General features: G+C 44.8%; 1 protein-coding gene across 1 annotated transcript in view; it reads left to right on the top strand.

The window, feature by feature from the left end:
• The first annotated feature begins 13,053 nt into the window (after positions 1 to 13,053).
• Positions 13,054 to 18,882, top strand: part of ERGIC1 (endoplasmic reticulum-golgi intermediate compartment 1) — a 61,372-nt gene continuing 55,543 nt past the window's right edge. The window contains exon 1 of the mRNA XM_075056499.1: positions 13,054 to 13,308. Coding sequence (XP_074912600.1) covers positions 13,166 to 13,308 — 143 coding nt within the window. The 5' untranslated portion in view covers positions 13,054 to 13,165. The remainder of the gene's footprint in view (positions 13,309 to 18,882) is intronic.

The raw sequence follows: 18,882 nt of genomic DNA, 5'->3' as shown, positions 1-18,882 counted from the left end.
CCACATATGGAAATGGAGCAAAATCTAAATTTACAAACTCTTCATTTTCATTATTCATCTAAGCCTAATCACAAACACTGGGAAATATCACTGTAAAATCCAGCGAGTTCTTGTTTTTTCTTTTTTTCTGAACTGAAAATCAGGGGGCTGTTTCCTTATTCTGACAGCATACTGAATTTAGCACACACCACTCATGGTATTCTCTCATCCATGGCAGCTGAACTGAAACGTCTGAGTTTCTGGGGCACTGATGCTTGACAGCACAGAGAGCGATGCCCCATTAGGAGCATGGCGAGATCCTCTGCACTGCTCACTGAAAGGAAAAGAAGCCGGCACAATGGAGCCACTGATTAAGGAGAACAATCATGGAGGATTTCCTATTATGCCAAGCTTCAGAGGGAAACGGTAAGCAACGTAAAGGAAATGAGTGCATTTGCTCAAAATGAAAAGGTCAGCCAGCCACAAATTTTCGGCTTTGATATACACGTAACATTTTAACTCCCTTTTTTATCACAAATTATAGCTTCCCAAGGTCTTCAGGAAGTTGACAGAGAGATTGTAAGGTTATTGGGTGGTGTGAGAACGGAACTAACTATGATTTACAAACTTGTCATTGCAGCACATCCACTTTTGTGTAATGAAGAACAAAGCAACCACCCTAACACCATCCCTTTTGCATCTTCATCATACAGTTTTAAATAACAGCTCCTGTCAGTATCAGAAAGATTCAGACACCACCTCCCCCCGCCCCCCAATACCCTGCAAAGCTAGCTTAACAGAATACAACATGGACAGGCAAAAGCTGGTACTCTCCTGTGAACTGCAGACTATGTTGCAACTCTACACAGATTCTGCCGGATGCTCATTCACACTGACACCACTTGAAGTTAAATAGCAGTGACTGTAAATACAGCAATATCTTTGATACAAAATATTGGAAAAAAAAATGTACAGGACTCCTGGGGTCCATTCACAATACTTCTATTGCCTCCTTATCACAACTTAATCTCCCCCAACCTTAATTCCGTTGTTTCTAAAATAGAAATAATAGCATCTAGCTTTCTGTCATGGGCCATCATGAGAACTGGTGAATCTTCACCGAGTGTCTGAAAGATCACCAAACTAGTGTTGCCTGAACAAAAGGACTATTTCTACTAAAGCAATAGTACCACTGGGATTCATATATTAGTTACGTCTCAGTCTCTTCAGCTTTCACACAGATCTGAAAAACAACTGTAAACTATTTGTGTTGGGTGAAAACAGATGCTGAACATGTTACGATGCAGGTGTAAAGGGAGTTTTGTGTTGTTTTAACTAGGGAAGCACACAGCACACAAAGAGTGAAACCATGGCACTACTGAAGTTAATGGGAATACTCATCGCATGTAATACAAAACAGCTCCTTGTACAGCACCTATTGTATCTCACAGAGCCTCACTGCGACATAACTAGAATATAAAATCAAAAAGAATTCCAAATACTACCTCAGGACTAGACTGGTAGGACAAAATTTCAGTCTGTGGTACTTGAATATATAATGAAAAATCCATTAGTGACTCACTTTTTCTAAGGATAGAAGGCAGCATACCTTATGAGTCAGCTTTCTGCTGAGAAAAAAGTCCTACCTTCAATGGACCGGGAGATATACCATTGAAAAGCGTGTAATTATCAGCCATTACAATGTGGGACAGAGTAGAGAACAGGTGATGAAAAGAGCAAAAATATATGAAGGACTTAGCTCATGGAGGAACTCTCAGCATCATAAGGCTGACCTTTAAACTCAGTGAGAAATTAGAGTTGAATCAATTCATCACCTGTCTGGGAAGTTTACTGCAGACTTCTAGAAGTCAAAGCACACATTAACTCTGTAGCTGCAATATTAACAAGAGTTGGGTTAAAATAGGTAGGACTATTCAAGTCAGCGACATGGAGAGTGGGACTGAGTGCACCCTCAGCAAATTTGCCAACGACACCAAGCTGTGTGGTGCGGTCGACACGCTGGAGGGACGGGATGCCATCCAGAGGGACCTTGACAGGCTTGAGAGGTGGGCCTCTGTGAACCTCCTGAAGTTCAACAAGGCCAAGTGCAAGGTCCTGCACACGGGTCGGGGCAATCCCAAGCACAAATACAGGCTGAGCGGCGAGTGGATTGAGAGCAGCCCTGTGGAGAAGGACTTGGGGGCATTAGCGCATGAAAAAGTGAATATGAGCCAGCAATGTGCGCTCGCAGCCCAGAAAGCCAACTGTACCCTGGGCTGCACCAAAAGAAGTGTAACCAGCAGGTCGAGGGAGGGGAGGTGATTCTGCCCCTCTACTCCGCTCTGGTAAGACCTCACTTGGAGTACTGCGCTCAACTCTGGGGCCCCCAACATAAGAAGGACAGAGACCTCCCTGAGCGGGTCCCCAGGAGGGCCACAAAGATGATCAGAGGGCTGGAGCACCTCTCCTATGAGGACAGGCTGAGAGAGTTGGGCTTGTTCAGCCTGGAGGAGAGAAGGCTCCAGGGAGACCTTATAGCAGCCTTCCAGAACCTAAAGGGGGCCTAGGAAAGATGGGGAGGGACTCTTTATCAGGGAGTGTAGTGACAGGATGAGGGGTAATGGTTTTAAACAAGGAGGGTAGATTTACATTGGATAGAAGAAATTCTTCACTGTGAGGGTGGTGAGGCACTGGAACAGGTTGCCCAGGGAAGCTGTGGATGCCCCATCCCTGGCAGTGTTGCAGGCCAGGTTGGATGGGGCTTTGAGCAACCTGGTCTAGTGGAAGGTGTCCCTGCCCATGGCAGGGGGGTTGGAACTAGGTGAGCTTTAAGGTCCCCTCCAACCCAAACCATTCTATGATTCTATGACCGGTTGCCACAGATAGATGTCTGAATCAATTAGAAAAGGAAAAAATGAGACAAAGGTAAATAAACTAAGTGTACTGAGAATTATCAAATTAGGATGACTGTAATGGATGAGAAAAATTTTGTATAGTGCTTCAGTCAGATAATATCTACAGATAAACGAACGCAATCATATATAAGAAGAAACACACTGAAAACTGAGAAAAAGTGATACGGGCTCTGAAACTATTTGAGGAAAGTTACTTGCATCTGTCTGAACAGAATTACATAGAGTAAATAAAGGGTGTCTCTATTCTGTGAGTTCTGGGCTAGCAAGGTAGATTTTTCTTTTCATCTCTCATTTGAGCTCCTAAGTCTTTAGTCTAGCAAAACTCCCACTGGAGTCAATTATATCTTCCTTCTGACTTTAAACAACATATCTAATGCAAGACAAATCTTTTCTAGTTTGTAGACTTTTTCATACCTTTTGGATCTCTGCAGTCATCTGCAGTAGTCACACTATGCTATATCTGCTAGCAATATACACACACATGAGTCACAGCACCCTAGAAATAAGACAGCTAAGGAGGTCAACATTTTGGAGGTTGGCATTCTTCTCTCTCATATTAGTTTTACACTAGATTAATTAATTCCATTGTCTTCAGTAAACTTCAGCATGATTTTTGTGGGGGTGAGTCAGAGAATTTGGCCCTCTACCTGGAATAATGTTATCTGTGGCTTTGGATAGACACAATTCAACTGCACTGCTTTTTCACACTTCCACTCCTCCTCATTGCTCTTGCCTAGGATATGCTGCCTACACGAGGCCATTAGGAGAGGACATGCAGAGTTAGGCCACTCAGCAGCAGGACTTTTTCTCGTGCTTTGGATAAGCTAAATGAGTTTATTAGCTACGTCACTGATGACCCATAAATCTTACTAAAACTGATTGACTCCCAGGGAGAGAACGCTTCACTGAAATTCACTACTTCCCCCTTATCTGGCTCCCCCTCAGAATTTACTGTCAGTGGCAAGAGGCTCAATCACTTTCGCAATTGACAGCAAAAGGCAACAGCAAACTTTCTCCAGGCATTGCTGCTGGGAAGAAATCTTCAGTTCCAGGGGTTTCACATTCAGATTCACTACCTGTTTTGACCTATTGCCCTCTCTGGGGGAACAACATCCATCTTACCCCATTTCCTTCCCTGCCTCAAAGACAGAGGGGACATGGGAACGCAACATCACTTACGTGAACTTTACATGGCCTCATTGGTACAACAGGACGCAACAGAAGAGGTTCCTCATTTACATAAAGCTCCAATCATGAGTCATCTCTATCTTCTATAGCTCCAACTTGTCACTCTGACGAGTCTCCGGACGGCAAGTGAACGTACAGTACCATTCGTCAGTCATATGCTCACAAACGTTGGCCTGGTATTTCAGTGCCTGCAGTGGGGAAATAGAATAATGTAAAATGTGCACATAAAATTTCCCTGCAGTGTGGGAAAGTCGTGTGTCTAGCTTTTTGTGTGGTGGAAGGCATCTATTCATTAATTGTTAACCCACATTATCACAAGCCAACATCTCAACTTTAAGCCTTTGCTAGCTATAGTTGATGTCCATCAGTCGTCCATCAAATCTCTGTCTTCCTGGAGAAAAGTCTTATATATTAATTAACATAATGACTGACATCATTTCCCATGCAGAAAACTAAGGCCAGAGGGTTTTCTGCTCAGAACTGCTTAGAAAATTGGCCGCAGAGCTGAGAAGAGAATTGAGTGATGTTGTCCTGTACAATAAACCAGTGGTTACCCAATCGAGAACATCTTTCTCCATGTCAGCACAAAAGGCCAACACATCTACAACAGTGGGACTAGCTATATGTCTGCTGTAACTCCCCTGAAGATAAGAATGGCTTTCAATCTTTCTAAGCTTTTAAGTTTTAGGCTTAAGGAGTTAATCTCTCTGGATACCCTGTGTTCTCCGCGGAATGAGGTTACTGCTCTGAATTGCCTCTGGAGGAAACCTTTCCCTGCACTTAGGCTTGAGAGGGAATCTAGGAAAATTAGTTTCATTAGGCTAATGTTAGCCTTTGCGAAAGCCCTTGTAATGAAGTTTTCATCTTCCTGACGCTATTCACACTACTGTCACTAGCAAAAAACATCCACTGATATGGAAAAAGGGCAGCAGGGAAATTCCATTGAAATAAGTAGAATTGGAAACTTCTCTCTTTTTTTGCATAGGGTTGTTCCCATGATGATTTCAGGGAAGAGAGTGCATGAGTAAGATGATGAGGAAGGAGCAGGGAAACACCAAATACTTTGAGTGTAAACCCTCAAAGACTGGATAAAATTTGAAAATAGTTACCGTAGAATGGAAACATTTAGGAGAGAGAATGGAAGAAAGTGAAACACAAATGATGAGAGACTTATGTTTCAGTGCTGGAAAAATCATGATGAACAGGACAGTCATCTTTGTTTATGTGTTTGTTATACCCATACTATGAAGCCAACAAAAACGGAAGAGGCTAAATACTGTACCACTGAACCCAACCTAATATGCCAAGGGTTATTACCTTGGCCTCAATACTGTGATAACCAAAACCTGTATATAGATTTCAGAGACAGAACAGGCCAAAGAATTGCCCTCAACATTACCATATTGGCAACCAATATCGCAGAATGATAAAATATGAATTTCATGAGAACAGAATATGGATGTTTTCTAGGTCTTCTTACTCATAGAATCTCATCAAATGCCTGTAGATTGCACGTCAGGCAATCACAATCTGCCCATGTTTCTGACATATTCCCTTTAGTAGCCTCTGACACCAGAGATGAAAGGGTACAGACGTCTTACTTTACACCATAGGATGCAGCAGAGCCAAACTACATTAACATATGGCAGCTAAGATTAATGTTTGGAAGTAGCCCAGTCTCTGAGTCAGACTGATCCTTTCCGTTCATAAACTTTAAAGTGCCAGGAAAAAAGTAAAAAAGTCCAATTAAAATAAACCCCGGCAAACTGCACTGCAGGCTTATCATCACAGCATGAGGAGGGCACTATTTTGCTCTTTCTTCTGTGAGAAGCTTGAGCAAGAAACCATGAAGTGGCCTCATAGGAGACAGGGTGAAAAGAGTCGTCTTTGGCAAGGGTGAAGTCTGGAGACTGCTAGGCCTGGATTCCTCTGAAGGCAGGGGGAGTTTTCTGTAAGTGTTTACCTGTTGCTTTGTTCAAGTCACTTTGGATTAGTGATTTCTGATTATGCACACTGTCATTTGAAAGGGAACTTTCACTTGAGCTTTGTTTCTGATGAATCACCTCCCCAGATACATCTCCTCTTAGCTTCTGCCATAGGCCGAAGCTTCTTATCCTCACCAAAAAGTTCCCGCACAAGTCTGCCTACATATCTGCTCTCATTTCTTTCCAGTTCCCTTAAGCTGGGCATTCACTTCTCAAGCAGTTTCTCTCTTCATTCTTCCGTATCTTTCCACGCTTCTTTGCATGCTCTGTGTATTTACAGCATTCTCTCTCTCCATCTCCATCTCATATATGCTAGAGCCAGCACTTTGAGATAATCACTGGTTTGGAGTCTCTGGCCAAATGGCAGATTGCTGAAGTCAGCCACAAGGATAGATGCTAGATCGGATCGCAAGTCATGTGAAGTTGACCACCCAAAACTAATCCCACTCCAAATCAGAGGCCAGATACTGAAAAATCGTACCCTAAAAATGACACTTCAGAAATGCTGAGTCCACGGGCTCCAGGTGAAACCAACACAAGGCCAGAGATAACAACCTCTGGCTTCATTCATTAGAGGGTTAATAAAACCTCTTTATAAAAGATTTTCTCTAGCCACACCCTGACTTCTGCAACATTTAGCACTGAGAAAGCCTCCCCAATCCACCGACCATCATAGGACTGCCAAGCAACCAAGAGAGAATAATGAAAACAGAAGTGTCATTTGCAGAAGAGGCAGCCTGCTAGCAAATCACAGAAGCAGCAATTAAAAATCCATATCCTCACTATGAAAAAGATGAAAAAAGAGTATGTATCTCTTGTCTGAAATGTCCCACTGGGCTTACTCAGCTCCCTGAATACTACACAGTATCTAGAGGAAACCACTGAGAAAGCTGATAAGGCAGCACAGACAAGCATGCCAAAAGTAAGTCAGTGAAGTGCTATTCACCATCTCACGCACACGGTCGGTTCCAATGGGTCAAACGATGGGTGAGAACCTTCTAAGCTGCAGTAGCATGACTGGCTGCCCACAGAGTGCTGCAGCAGGATTTGGCAAGTCTTCCAACAAAGCTTCCAGCACCTTCTTTGAAACATTCCTCCTTGTCAAGGTTTTGGGTTGATCAACTTATTTACTGCCTGAGGGTTTTTGTGATGGCCCACTGCTATTGAATCCTCACATAGTCATTCTCTTGAAAAATGCTGGTTTCCATATATTGCTGGCCATGGGATAGCGTGCCCTCCTGCTAGACAGAGACCTGAGCACAGCCTGACCTTGCATTTGGATGGCTGACCTGACTTCCACAGCTCATACCTAGGAAGAAGCCACCCATTCTGAGAAGGTCATTCTTGACGCAGCAGACCAGACACTTAGCATCCCCAGTCCCTGCTGAGCTTTCGCACTGACTCCCCACTGAGAGCATGCCAGTGCAAGGTCTCTGGGAGAGATCCAAAATAGCACTCAGGCACCGAAGTGCAACTTATGCAGACTGCTGGCGCCTGTGCTCCTGAGAGCAACCCAGGAAAGCTCTGCCTCCCCTCCTCAGCTACATCAGATGCTGTAAGTGCCTACAGTTTCTGGTGAAAGCTTCTTTAGGCGCCAAAAGGTCTGGTGCCCTTTTGTGCCCAGCAGCCCTGCTACCCTGGGTGGACTGAATTCTGTCAACTTCTTCTCTAAGTCCATCCAGAAATCAGGTGGGGTGTTTTGGCCAGTAAGGTCTTAAGGACCTAATTTCCTAGGCACGCTGTGACTGAGTAGGACTCAAAGTACACAGCAGAAGGGAACTCTCAGGAGTGCTTATGTGCTTACAGGTATGTAACATTAGTAAGACACAAACCCCTTCACCAGTATCCCAGTCCCAGTATCGCCACCGTTTCCCAGCTAAGAGCCCAAACCAGGCACCCTATTCCAACAGAAGAAATTTTACGCGCCTGATTACAGCACAGCTCAGCTGTCAGAAGCTGGGCAGAGCACATTTTCCTCTCTTCCCCTGAACACCCTAAAGTTTCTCACAGCACTCCCTGTTTAAAGGTCCAGAACTGGCTTCCAGGACAGTGCTTTTCAGCGCTTCGTGAGTATTTAAAGTAGAGGCGGTAGCTCATGTCCCAGGCATATTTTCACTGAGACTAATTCAGGTGTCCATGCCAAATGTGTTACTTAAACCCATAAGCAAACACCTTTTGGTCCCGTATCAGAGTTTCACAATGAGATATTCAGATGTTCCCTTCTCCTAAGTATTTCCTACCAGCTGATGTAGGCATCTCGACACTCAGTGTACTACCGAAGTGCACTTCAAGTCCTTAGGTTCATAACTATTCTTCTCCAGTGTACAGGGAATTTAGGCATTTAACTTACTACAGAGCATTCCCCCTTTGAGAATCAGGTGCTAACCCTCAACTCTTCTTTGTTGCTAATCCCAAATCTCTTTCTTTGAGATTTGGCCCTCTGTTTTAGTGTTCAAAGTCCTCTATTACAGGACTTTGCTCTAGTTAACTGTTAACTTGCATCTCCCTTTGGCCATGACCTGTCACGTGTTTGCAGTCTCCTGAACTACACTAAACGCTAATCAGACACTAGGGATGCTGTGAAAGCATGAGGTAAGCCTGTGACAGGAGCTGAAACTTCTTTGTGGAGTTCATTTCCACAGTGGAAAAAGAAACCAAGTACAAAAATGTTCCGCTCACTGTGACTTTCCCATAGGCAATTCCTGGCATCCAAAAGTAAAGCAAACAAGCAAACAAAGACAAATCGTATTAAAAACAGGGTAAATTTTCTAGGGACTTTAAGGGCGGTAGATTCCCCTTAGCATTGCCCAACAACGTGCTTGCCCGCTGTCACAGGACAAAGAAGAGGCCACACAGCTACACAGACCCCCTTCTCCATACTCAAATATATACACAGCAGCTGTAGTCAGCCCCGTGATCTATCAAATAAACAGACTATTTCTTCTGCATATTGAGCAGGAGGAAGCAAGGTGGTTGTTACGTATTCTTAAGAAAAAGCTCAGGTACTCAATAAAGAAGGACCTTCCATAGTAAGTGGAGTAGATACTAATTTATTCTACTGTCCGTTTAAAGTCCAGTCTTACAGTAATAGATGGACAGCATAACATATGTGATAATGATAAACACATACTACACTGCAACCAGCCTTAAAGCTTGCTTTTTTTGTTCCCTGCTACTTGGAAAGTCCTGTCAACATGTGGCTTACTAAAATCCTAAGAGGAAGGGCTGAGCTTTCATTACTGATTATACTTAGCACAGCACTTGTATTTGAATTCTTCACCTACAGGCGCATCCTGTTCCTTCAGAAAGATTTCCTCACATGCTGTTATTTATATTTTTAAATGCTTTATAACATTTTCTCTTCATTCTCTAAAATGTTTTTTTCCTTTTCCTGAACGGCAGTTGTGTTTAATGCTTCATGCAGTCAGCGACACACCCTGCAGAATACAACACATAATCAAGTAAACACACCCTGCAAAGCAATGCGCTCACTTCAATCCCCAACCCACCCTGACACAAGTGTTACAAGGGTATCCTGTGAATAAATGCACAAGGGTAGAACATCCTGGTGAGTACCCTGCCACACAACATCCCAAACAAAAAGCTATAGTTCAGCTGGGAGCAAACACACTTCAGCAGCAGAAGGGCCGTACGTGAATAAGCACTGCACCTTCCTTAACAGTCACTGCACATTCCCAATCGATGAACGAAACCCAATTGACCTAAACGATGACTGTATGCACCCAGCTTTACCTTTAGCAAACAATGCTGCTCATGACCCAGTCACAGCCTTTACAATACATTCCCAGTGCAAGAGCTGTAGCAAAAGCCAGAGGCTAACATAAAACCCAGCCATGTGTAAGGAATCACAAACAAAATAAAAGAGGAATACCTGAGTGTTACAGGATGTTATACTATCCAAAACCATACTGAACAGGTAAGGATCAAGGTTACCCTTTTCTGGGAAAGAGGAAATTTTGAGATTACAAAACAGAGATAATAAAAATTATGAAGGATTAATATAAACTCTATTAATGTGAAATTAAAACTAAAAGAAAAGCATATCATCTAGAAATTAAGAATATTCAGGAAACCTGGATACAAAACATTTTACCTGCATGAACAAATTTATGGAATAAACATCCAGGAGGATCATTCAAATAAAGCACTTTTTGGCCACTTTTTTTTTCATAGGAAGGAGGTACCAGTTTTGTTGCTGTGAGGCATTAGTTAGGAATGCAGATAGAGTCATCCATGATCTGATTTATCTCTAAGAAAGTGAACTGGAATGAGGGAAATACTCTTTTTTTGCAAGAAGAATTATGAACACAGCATTAGGAATGAAGGGATTTGTTTGCTAATTTTAGAGTTGAAGCTGATCTTATTCTGTAGACTTAGGTGAGTCAAAATTATCCTTCTGCTTCAGTTTCTTCATTGATACTGAAAAAATTTACTTACTGATTTCAGAGTAGCAGTTTGGCTCAATTATTGTTCCTAATGTAATTTGAAGAGAAACAATAGATAGTTTTAGAGCTACTGTTGTCAGGAAAATGTTAGTTTATTTCTCATGTGAAACAGTTAACTTTTAAATCAGTTGTCACTATCAGTTTACTCATTCCAGTTGTAATGATGTGACAACCACCTCGAATAAACCCGAGCTTTTAGTTCCCATTCTAATACACAACATGATCTAAGCAGCCAGCAGCCGCACCCAGCTGGACTGCAGACAAATTCCTGTTCTTATCTCAGGCTCACTAGAAGCCTTATGTAATTAAACAATATTGTGACGAGGGTCTTATCTCAGGGCATTAACTTCTTCTTCCCTTGGCAAGGATGTAAGTGAGCTGGACCCAACTGGAAAGCTGTCCTGGCACTGCTCTGAGCCCATTACTTTCTTCAGTTTGACCTTTTAGTTGCAAATAAAATCTTCACAATGTGAGCTCTCACTGTGTTGTGTTCTTGGGCCTCGAGCCTGCAAAAGGAATGACTCTTCAAGGCCACCTCAAGATTTGTCTACTGTACAAGTGAAGTGCTTTTGTAACGACGTCGGTGCTCTCTTGGCTCCTGAGATAGTTGATGCCTTTGCACAAGGCAGTTAATAATAGCTAATGATATCGGGGCCTTGCCAGGAGCCTAGATGAGCACTTGGTTGTGTAACTCTAACTTGATAGGCACTGTTTTGTTTTGGTTTTTTCCGCTACAGATAGTACCCGCTGGCTATGCCTATGTAATTGGTTTGACCTCATGAGAGATGAGAATTGTCTCATTAATTTCAGTGGGTTGTTCAGTTTTGGAGCACAATGCAAAGTGCAGCAGGATTTCGTGGCTGATCAGTTAGCAATCTGCTGAATATGCTTGCACAATGCGGTTGGATAATTTAGATGTCTGAGATAAAAAAAAACAATTAGGTATTTTTATCTATTCCCTGGGGGGTTCTGAGGATTTCTGCCTTGGTATCTCATCCTCAGGATTCCTCCAGTTTAGTTTTGAATATTCCCAGCATGAATTATTATATCTTCCTTTGAAAGGCTATGGCACTGATTAACAGCTCTGATTCTTTGGTAGTTTTTCTCTGCTTGTTTCAATCTGAATTTCTTTTTTTATGCAGGTATGGGCCTGGTTTCTGGGTGAAAGGAACAAATGGAAAGATCTGGATCTCTTAAGTACAGAGATTATGACAGCAGGAGGAAGAGGAAGAAATCTGCAGAATCAATTAGAAAAGCAGTATATTGCACACAGCATACTTAAGATTGCTGTCATTTCCCTTTTTCTCTTGCCTTGCTTTAAGGCTTAAAAGGCAAGATTAGCAGTATTTTGTTCCTGCACTGAAATCTAACATGCACCGTATGTGACAGCACTTCTTAATGTAGCAGTGGTCACGCTACCTGCAGCGGAAAGTCCCTGACTGATGCTATTAGCTGGTGACATTATTCAGGGAAGGACCCAGGGTGGTGTATGGAGCAGTGCAGGATTAGCCACGTGCATTGCATTAAACCTGGCAGGGATGCAGTCAGACAAATGCATTCAGGCAAAATGGCAAGAATGGGGAAACGTCTCGCCTAAAGAACGGGGGGGGGTGTGTGTTCTTATTTTAATTCCTTGGCCTCCAATAAAGCTGCAGAAAGATTTTCAAGAGCAAGTGAAAGAGCCATGCTGTCACCAAAGGAGTTCATCCTCTACCAGGGAGGGCTGCGTGGGGGTGCACATCTCAACGGTGCAGGGGTGCTCCTCCTTCCTTTACAGTCACGTTGAAGCGTGAGACTTTTCCCAGTCTGTCACCGTGGCTTGACTCTGTCTCCAGGCAGAGAAAGGACTACGCTGCAGTCACAAACATAAGCTGTTACTATTGCAATGCTGAGAATGCAAGAGATGCCCGACAAAAGCTGAAACACAGCACCTGCGCCAGCCGCCACGCTCCGGCCCGCAGGCCCGGGCAGTCCTGCTGGATCGGCTGACGCTGCCCGTGTCCGCGGGCAGCTCACGAGGGCTGCGGAGGAGCCGGGAGACTCCCAACGCGCCTTGCTAAGGCGGGCAGTGACCATGGCCAGCCAGCTGCAGAGGGCTGAGCCCGCTCTGCCGGGCAGGATGACCTCTGGGCAAACCCGAGGCCAGCAGCCCTGTGGCTGTGGGGCAGTAGGTGCTGCCAGGGCCTGGACAGGTGCCGAGAAGGCCCGCGGGGCACCGACGGGGCCCTTGGGGTGCTGCGGGCACCGAGAGGGTCCGCTGAGGGGGGCGCCGGGGCAAGGGAGTGCCGGCGGGGCCCGTGGGGGGGCTGAGGAGACCCCCACGGGGTGCTGGCAGGGCACGCCAGGGGGCATCGGGGGGGGGGGGGGGGCCTGCAGAGCTGGCGGGTGAGCCCTCACGGCTGCGGGGCGCCGAGGGGACCCCGGAGGCCACGGGGGTGCCGCGGGGAGCTCAGCGGGCCCCGGGGTGCTGCCGTAGGCGGCGGGCTGGGCCGCGGCGGGGCAGGCGAGGCCCGCGGGGTGCTGGCGTAGCCGGAGCCCGGCCGCAGCCCTGGACCCCTCCGGGCCGGAGGCCGGCGGTCCCGCCGCTGCCCGTAACCCGGCGGCGGAAGCGGCGGCCGGCTCCAGCCGCCCAATGGGCTGGTGCTGCGCGGCGGCGGGGCCCGTCACTTCCTGGCCCTGCAGCCGGCGGCAGCGAGGCGAGAGCCGGGGCCGGGGGCGGCGGGGCCCGCAGCCTGCCCGGCGGCCCGCCACCAACATGCCCTTTGACTTCAGGAGGTGAGTGCGGCCGGGCTGAACCGCCCACCCCCGCCCGCGGCGTCCGGCCTCGCCCGCCCCCTCGGCGGGGCCGCCCGGCCTCCCCCGGCCTCGCCGCCCCCGGCCGGGGCAGCGCAGCGGTGGGCGGCGGTGGGCGCCCTCCCGCCCGGCAGCCCCCCCCCCCCCCGCTTGCCTGAGGCCGCCCCGTAACGGCGAGGCGAGGGCCGGGCCTGTGACCGGCTGCGGGCGAGGTGAAGCCCGAGGGAGGAGGGACGGATGGATTGGATGGATGGATTGGATGGGAGAAGTAGGTCTGGGCAGGCAAGGGACGTGGGAAACTGGGAGGCTCTGCCCAGCGAGCGGGTGTTGTTCTGTAACGCTGTTGTGCAAAGCGAAAAGGAGGTGTGCGGAGTTTCGAGCTCCCCGGGCAGGACGGGTGGAGCGGCGGGGCCCCGGGGGCTGAGGCTGCGGGTGTTGCGCAGGCCCCCGCAGCCGGTGTCGGGGTGAAGGCGCTGGGCCCCTTCTCCTCCCACAGGTCCCAGAGCAGCTTTAGGAGGTCACCGGTAACGGTGAGGCTGCGTGCGAGTCAAGGCGCACGCCATGGCTCTGATGGCTGGGGAGCAACGTCGGAGCCTCCACCTTTGGTTTTGGCGTTTTGAGCAGGTGTGGGTTGCGGGATTTGGCCTTGCTGCGGGGCTCCTGCATCCTATGGGCCATAGCGGTCAGTTTCAGATACCAAAGCAGAAACGAAAAAGATCTCTTTGACTCAAACGGAGCTGAAATAGCAACTGTGGATTCATTTTCTTTTTAAGCCCTTCTGGAACCAAAGATTTGTAACTTTCCAAACTCATCGATGCCATGGGGAAGACGCACAGATGAGTTTTCTCATGTAGGTTTTACTAGAGCATTAATATTACAATAAAAAAGAATATGGGTTTGGGAGTTGAGAGATACAGTTGTTGCTTGATGCTTCTCATCATGAGAAGCCATCATGAACCATACATTTGCACCCCTTTGAGATGACAGGGGGAAGTGGTAATATTGCAGTTTTTTAGTTCTCCCAAACAAAAGTTGTGTGTTGTATTTTTGCTGTAATTCTAAATCAGGCCTCTCATTTATACAGGCTAACAGGATCTTGTATGTGATCCATGGGGCACTATTGAACATGGAGGCAGTTGCTTCTGAATGAAAACTTGCTGAAGCTGGAAACAGCATCTGCTGGATCATGTGGGATCCGGGGCCCAGAGCCTCGTTTCTGCTTTTGCGTAAAATTTGATAGAAAAATTCTTCTCAGCTTTGGAGACATTCTGCCAGCTGCAAATCCCATTGTCGTCTATTTTCAGACTTGTACAATACCTGAACAATAAGGGATCCTGGGTTGTGGCTGTCACTTCGTAGTAGCAGATAAAGAAAATGTTATTTCAGATGTCTTTGAAAATGTAATTTTTGTTGGGTCTCAGAATGTGCATGTGGAAACACTGGCTCACCAGGAGTAATCATCTTAAGAAGAAGCACTAGTGCTTCACTTTGGAATGGAACAAAGACATTAAGTAAAGGCTGAGTTGTGGAATTTGTGTTCATGAGTTGCAAAAACATAGAGGCATCAGTTCAGATCTGCGTTTTAAAGATTCACAATTGCAAATAACTTTTTTGTCATTCAGATTGGAGGATTAGAAATAGACGCTTCTAAGCACCTGAAATAATGTAAGCTTACTGAAGTTCAGCTTTTCTGCAAAGATGAATTTTTAACAGACTGCCATTGATAGCAAGAAATTTATATTTAAAGGTACAGAGAAACTATTGTCACGCGCAACAAACCACTTTCCTGTTTTAGAAGCATGAACAGATTTCAGGACCAAAATTTTTGCAAAGGTTAGAGACTATCTTTTAGCTGTTGTGGTTTTTGTTCATTGTGCAGTCAGTGGAACAAAATCTACTGAGGTTGGAAAAATTTACTGTCGTAGGTAAAGCATGATGCATACATTAAAAAAAATGTACAGTTACTTCCTGACAGCTATAGAACATACAATACAATGCTGTTAGAGAAATAAGGTTACCACCTGTAGCAAGTTTCTGAATGAAGAGGTGACATTTTTCATCATGTAAAATGCAAGGTTTTTCTTTTAGAGTTTTCAACTGGACGTTCTCTTTGGCAGGTACAGTTTGGCACCCTGTCTTTAGCACACACTTTAAAGTGGTTGTTATGCCTATGTATGATTAGAGGGTTGGATTGTTAAGAAGCTTTTAAAATTGCCCCTACATATCTTCTAGAGTACAAAATTCAGAGGTTCCAAGTGGAAAGGCCTTGTGTTCTTCTGGAGGCCACAGATTTCACTGGTCTGTGCTGCTAATGCATCTGAAGGAATCACTGCTCTGCTAGGGCATTTGGGAAAGCAAGTTCTTTTTTTGTTGTATCCTCCCCTCACTTAAAGCTTTTATTTTTGATATTCTAGAGTGGTAGGACATTGACAGCTAACATCAGTTGTAGAGAGGGCCATAGTAGACCAGCTAGAAGTTTGGGACTCGATCTCTGTTTCCACACAAAATAGATTCTTGTAGGAGGAATAGGTTGCCACAGTCTCATCTGGAGAAGATAGAGACAGAAATGGCAAGTAGTGAAACAGCCCATGACCAAAAAAGGTCCCTTTTCTTCAACAACTGGAAGTCAAAGAAAGCATTGTTGTCCATGTGTTCCTATCTCCTAGACTTATGGGTTCATATTTGGCCAGACTGAAGAACCCAAAGTGCTTGAACTTGTTTCTTGGAAGTTGTCTCCATGGGTGAGAGTCTGAGGCACATTGGTTGGTATCAGATATAGCAGTAGCTTGTTTTGTTACTTGTACTTTTTTGTACTGTACTTTTTTTTTCTTTTTCTGTAGGACTTCTGTTATCTTGGCTTATTAATAGTTCCCTTTGTTAATATAAAACACATTTAATTTATAAATAAAATAATATTTTCACAGTAAAGTAATTTCAAGTGAATAATAATTATTCTGTCCCAATTATCTTTAGCGTTTTAATAATACTTAGTGCTTACCTAATGCTTTTCGTTTTTCAAAGCATTTCATTTGCACTAATCTCTACAGTCCTGCTGTGATATTGGTAAGGAACCAAGTTTTCAGCTTCCAGATTGGAGCCTTCAGTACAGGTCTGTTCAGTGCATGTCACAAGACACCAGCCCTCCTACAGAACTACTAAATCAGTTTGTATTTCCGGAAGGCCTGGTTCTTTCTTATTTTTTAAAACCTGTTCGGCTGCAAGAGAGAGAGAGAGATTTTTCCTCGTTGCCTCTACTCCTGGTTTGTTAGAACTTGTGTCAGCAGCACAGCTTCATACCTATTTGATTGGAGATTTTGAGTTATATTGCTGGAGCTGAAAGGGTATTTTCCCCTCAAGCCTTTAAGACCCAGTGTCACCTGTGTACTTACAGCATCTGTGGATGGTTGAAATCATAATTAGATTAAACTGTAAGCCTGGGTCATCTTGAATGGTGATTGTGGGCCAGAAGGTTTCTCACATGTTGTGTGATCCAGTTAGCAGGGAGGCTTAGCTTCAGCAGTGAACATCAATGCTGGACTTCAGACTGCTCTGGTGTTGAGAATTACAGAAGTAAAAATGAAGTGACTCCTGTGCACTGGGCATGGACATGGTAGAGAGAAACATTGCTGCAAGTTTGCTTGAATCTGTTGGCTTTTCTTGGCATCTGCCTATTTGCATGAAAGAGCTACTGATGGGTTTGTAGCAGATACTGAAACTTCTGAGCTATTTTGGTAGCTTTAACCGATTAGACAGAAAAACTAAAATAAACCGCTCGGAAATCAAGTTTTTGTTCTAATTGTGGGCAATTCTCAGTTGTGCCCTGGCCACATTTTTGGCATAGAATGGCAAATATCTGTGAATCCTTATTTTTATATTTAACTGAGAAATTCAGAATTTATTTCCCACAGTTAATCATGGTGATGTTTTCATTAGGGTTTGGGGGGAGGGAGGGGTGTCTTTGATTTTTTTGGTGTTTTTTTTGCAGCTTGATAACCTGAATGAAGTAACAGTGTGTTATACCTGGATTTTGGAGGTCATGGGAAAGGAACCAGGCTTAGAAGGGATTTAGATTTAAATGCTGATTTAGAGTTGAATTTCTTTGCGGTGAAGACTGTTATTCCATCTGCACAGTATAATGGGCCCCCACAGTCAGCTGTTCTTTGGCACATCTGTGATAAGTGATACTTTTTATGTGGGTATTCTGGTTCAGATATAAACAACACTTTTGCTGTTTTGGGGCACAGACAGGTCTTTGCTTCGGTTCCCGTATGTCTTTTTTAAATCAAATTGTCCAGTCTTAACCAAAGCTGACATACTTCCAACCTTACTGCCTTTAGGAGAGGCAGTATGTTTGGTTTTAATTTAGACCTGAGAGTTGCGATGGCTAATAGGCAAACTGATGCTTAAGACATCTGACCTGGTGCAGTTGCAAAACCAGTGATACAGACGGCTTCAGCAACATCAGGGAGGTCTGTTTGTTGGCCTTCAATTCCCAACCAGATTAGCAAGGGCAAACCAGTAGATTGTAGGTGATTTGGAGGCTAAGGAGAAAAATCTTTTCTGAACTAAGCAACCCCTTGGACAACAATTTCTCATTCACATGTGAGCCTAAAGAAAATAGCTTTATTTTAGTCTTCAGGCTTAAGAAGAGAAGGAACAAAGCTGTCTCTTGTAATCCTACCATTTTTCTTTCAATAGGTTTGTGAGGGTCATGACTTAGATTTTTTCTGTAACTCCTCAAATCTCACTTAAACTTGCATGGGACTTGTTCGGCCTGTGTTTGAACATTTGCCAGTTGTTAAGGAGAAATGGTGACTACATGATGTTTTGGCACTGCCTAGTAAATATCAAATGTTAGTGGAAATGTACATGTTTGCTCAGGAGTTTTAATTTGGCGTCTCAACCAGCTCTGCGTTTCTCATCAGTTGTGGTGCTCTGTACTCCATCCACCTGCTTGTTCCCTCCCAGCATGTTGTTTAACTGCATTAACACTCTTTAGTTCATTTGGCAAAATTACTTGCTGAACTTACTTTAACAAATGAGCTCATGGTGCCTCTCCTATAGAAGGTACATGGTGGTGATAGCAGCAGGTAGGTGTGTTCTTGGCTGAAACAGTGCAGGGAGGACAAGAGAGAAGAATAAACAGCTGAGGCTGGCTGATACGGCTACTCCTGATGAGATGAGTTTTGCCTACTAGTTCATGCGTAGCAATGGCATATCAAAAAGGTTTGCATGTGCCCTGTACTAAGCTGTGCATGGTCACGCTCACTTCCACAGCCATTGACGTTGCCACTTGTACAATAATGCTGCTCAAAATCTTAAATTCCATATGTGATTGAGCTGGTAGCCATCCCTTCCTAAATTAATGTCTACATTTATAACTAGTGGCTGTAACATTGTTCTGTGTTGATTTGATAGTTGCCTCTCTACTCTTGGCAGGGACCTGCACTTTTTCTCTCTAGCTACTGAAGGGATAGCTGACCACTTCATAGCACCTGGTAACTCTGCAAGCATATTTTCATCTTGAACTGCAGCCATGTCTGGCAAGCATGTTCC

The sequence above is a fragment of the Buteo buteo genome, chromosome 24 (assembly GCF_964188355.1).
Source record: "Buteo buteo chromosome 24, bButBut1.hap1.1, whole genome shotgun sequence".
NCBI lineage: Eukaryota > Metazoa > Chordata > Aves > Accipitriformes > Accipitridae > Buteo > Buteo buteo.
The sequence above is the reverse complement of the archived record's forward strand: the minus strand, read 5'-3'. Positions and strand labels throughout refer to the sequence as shown.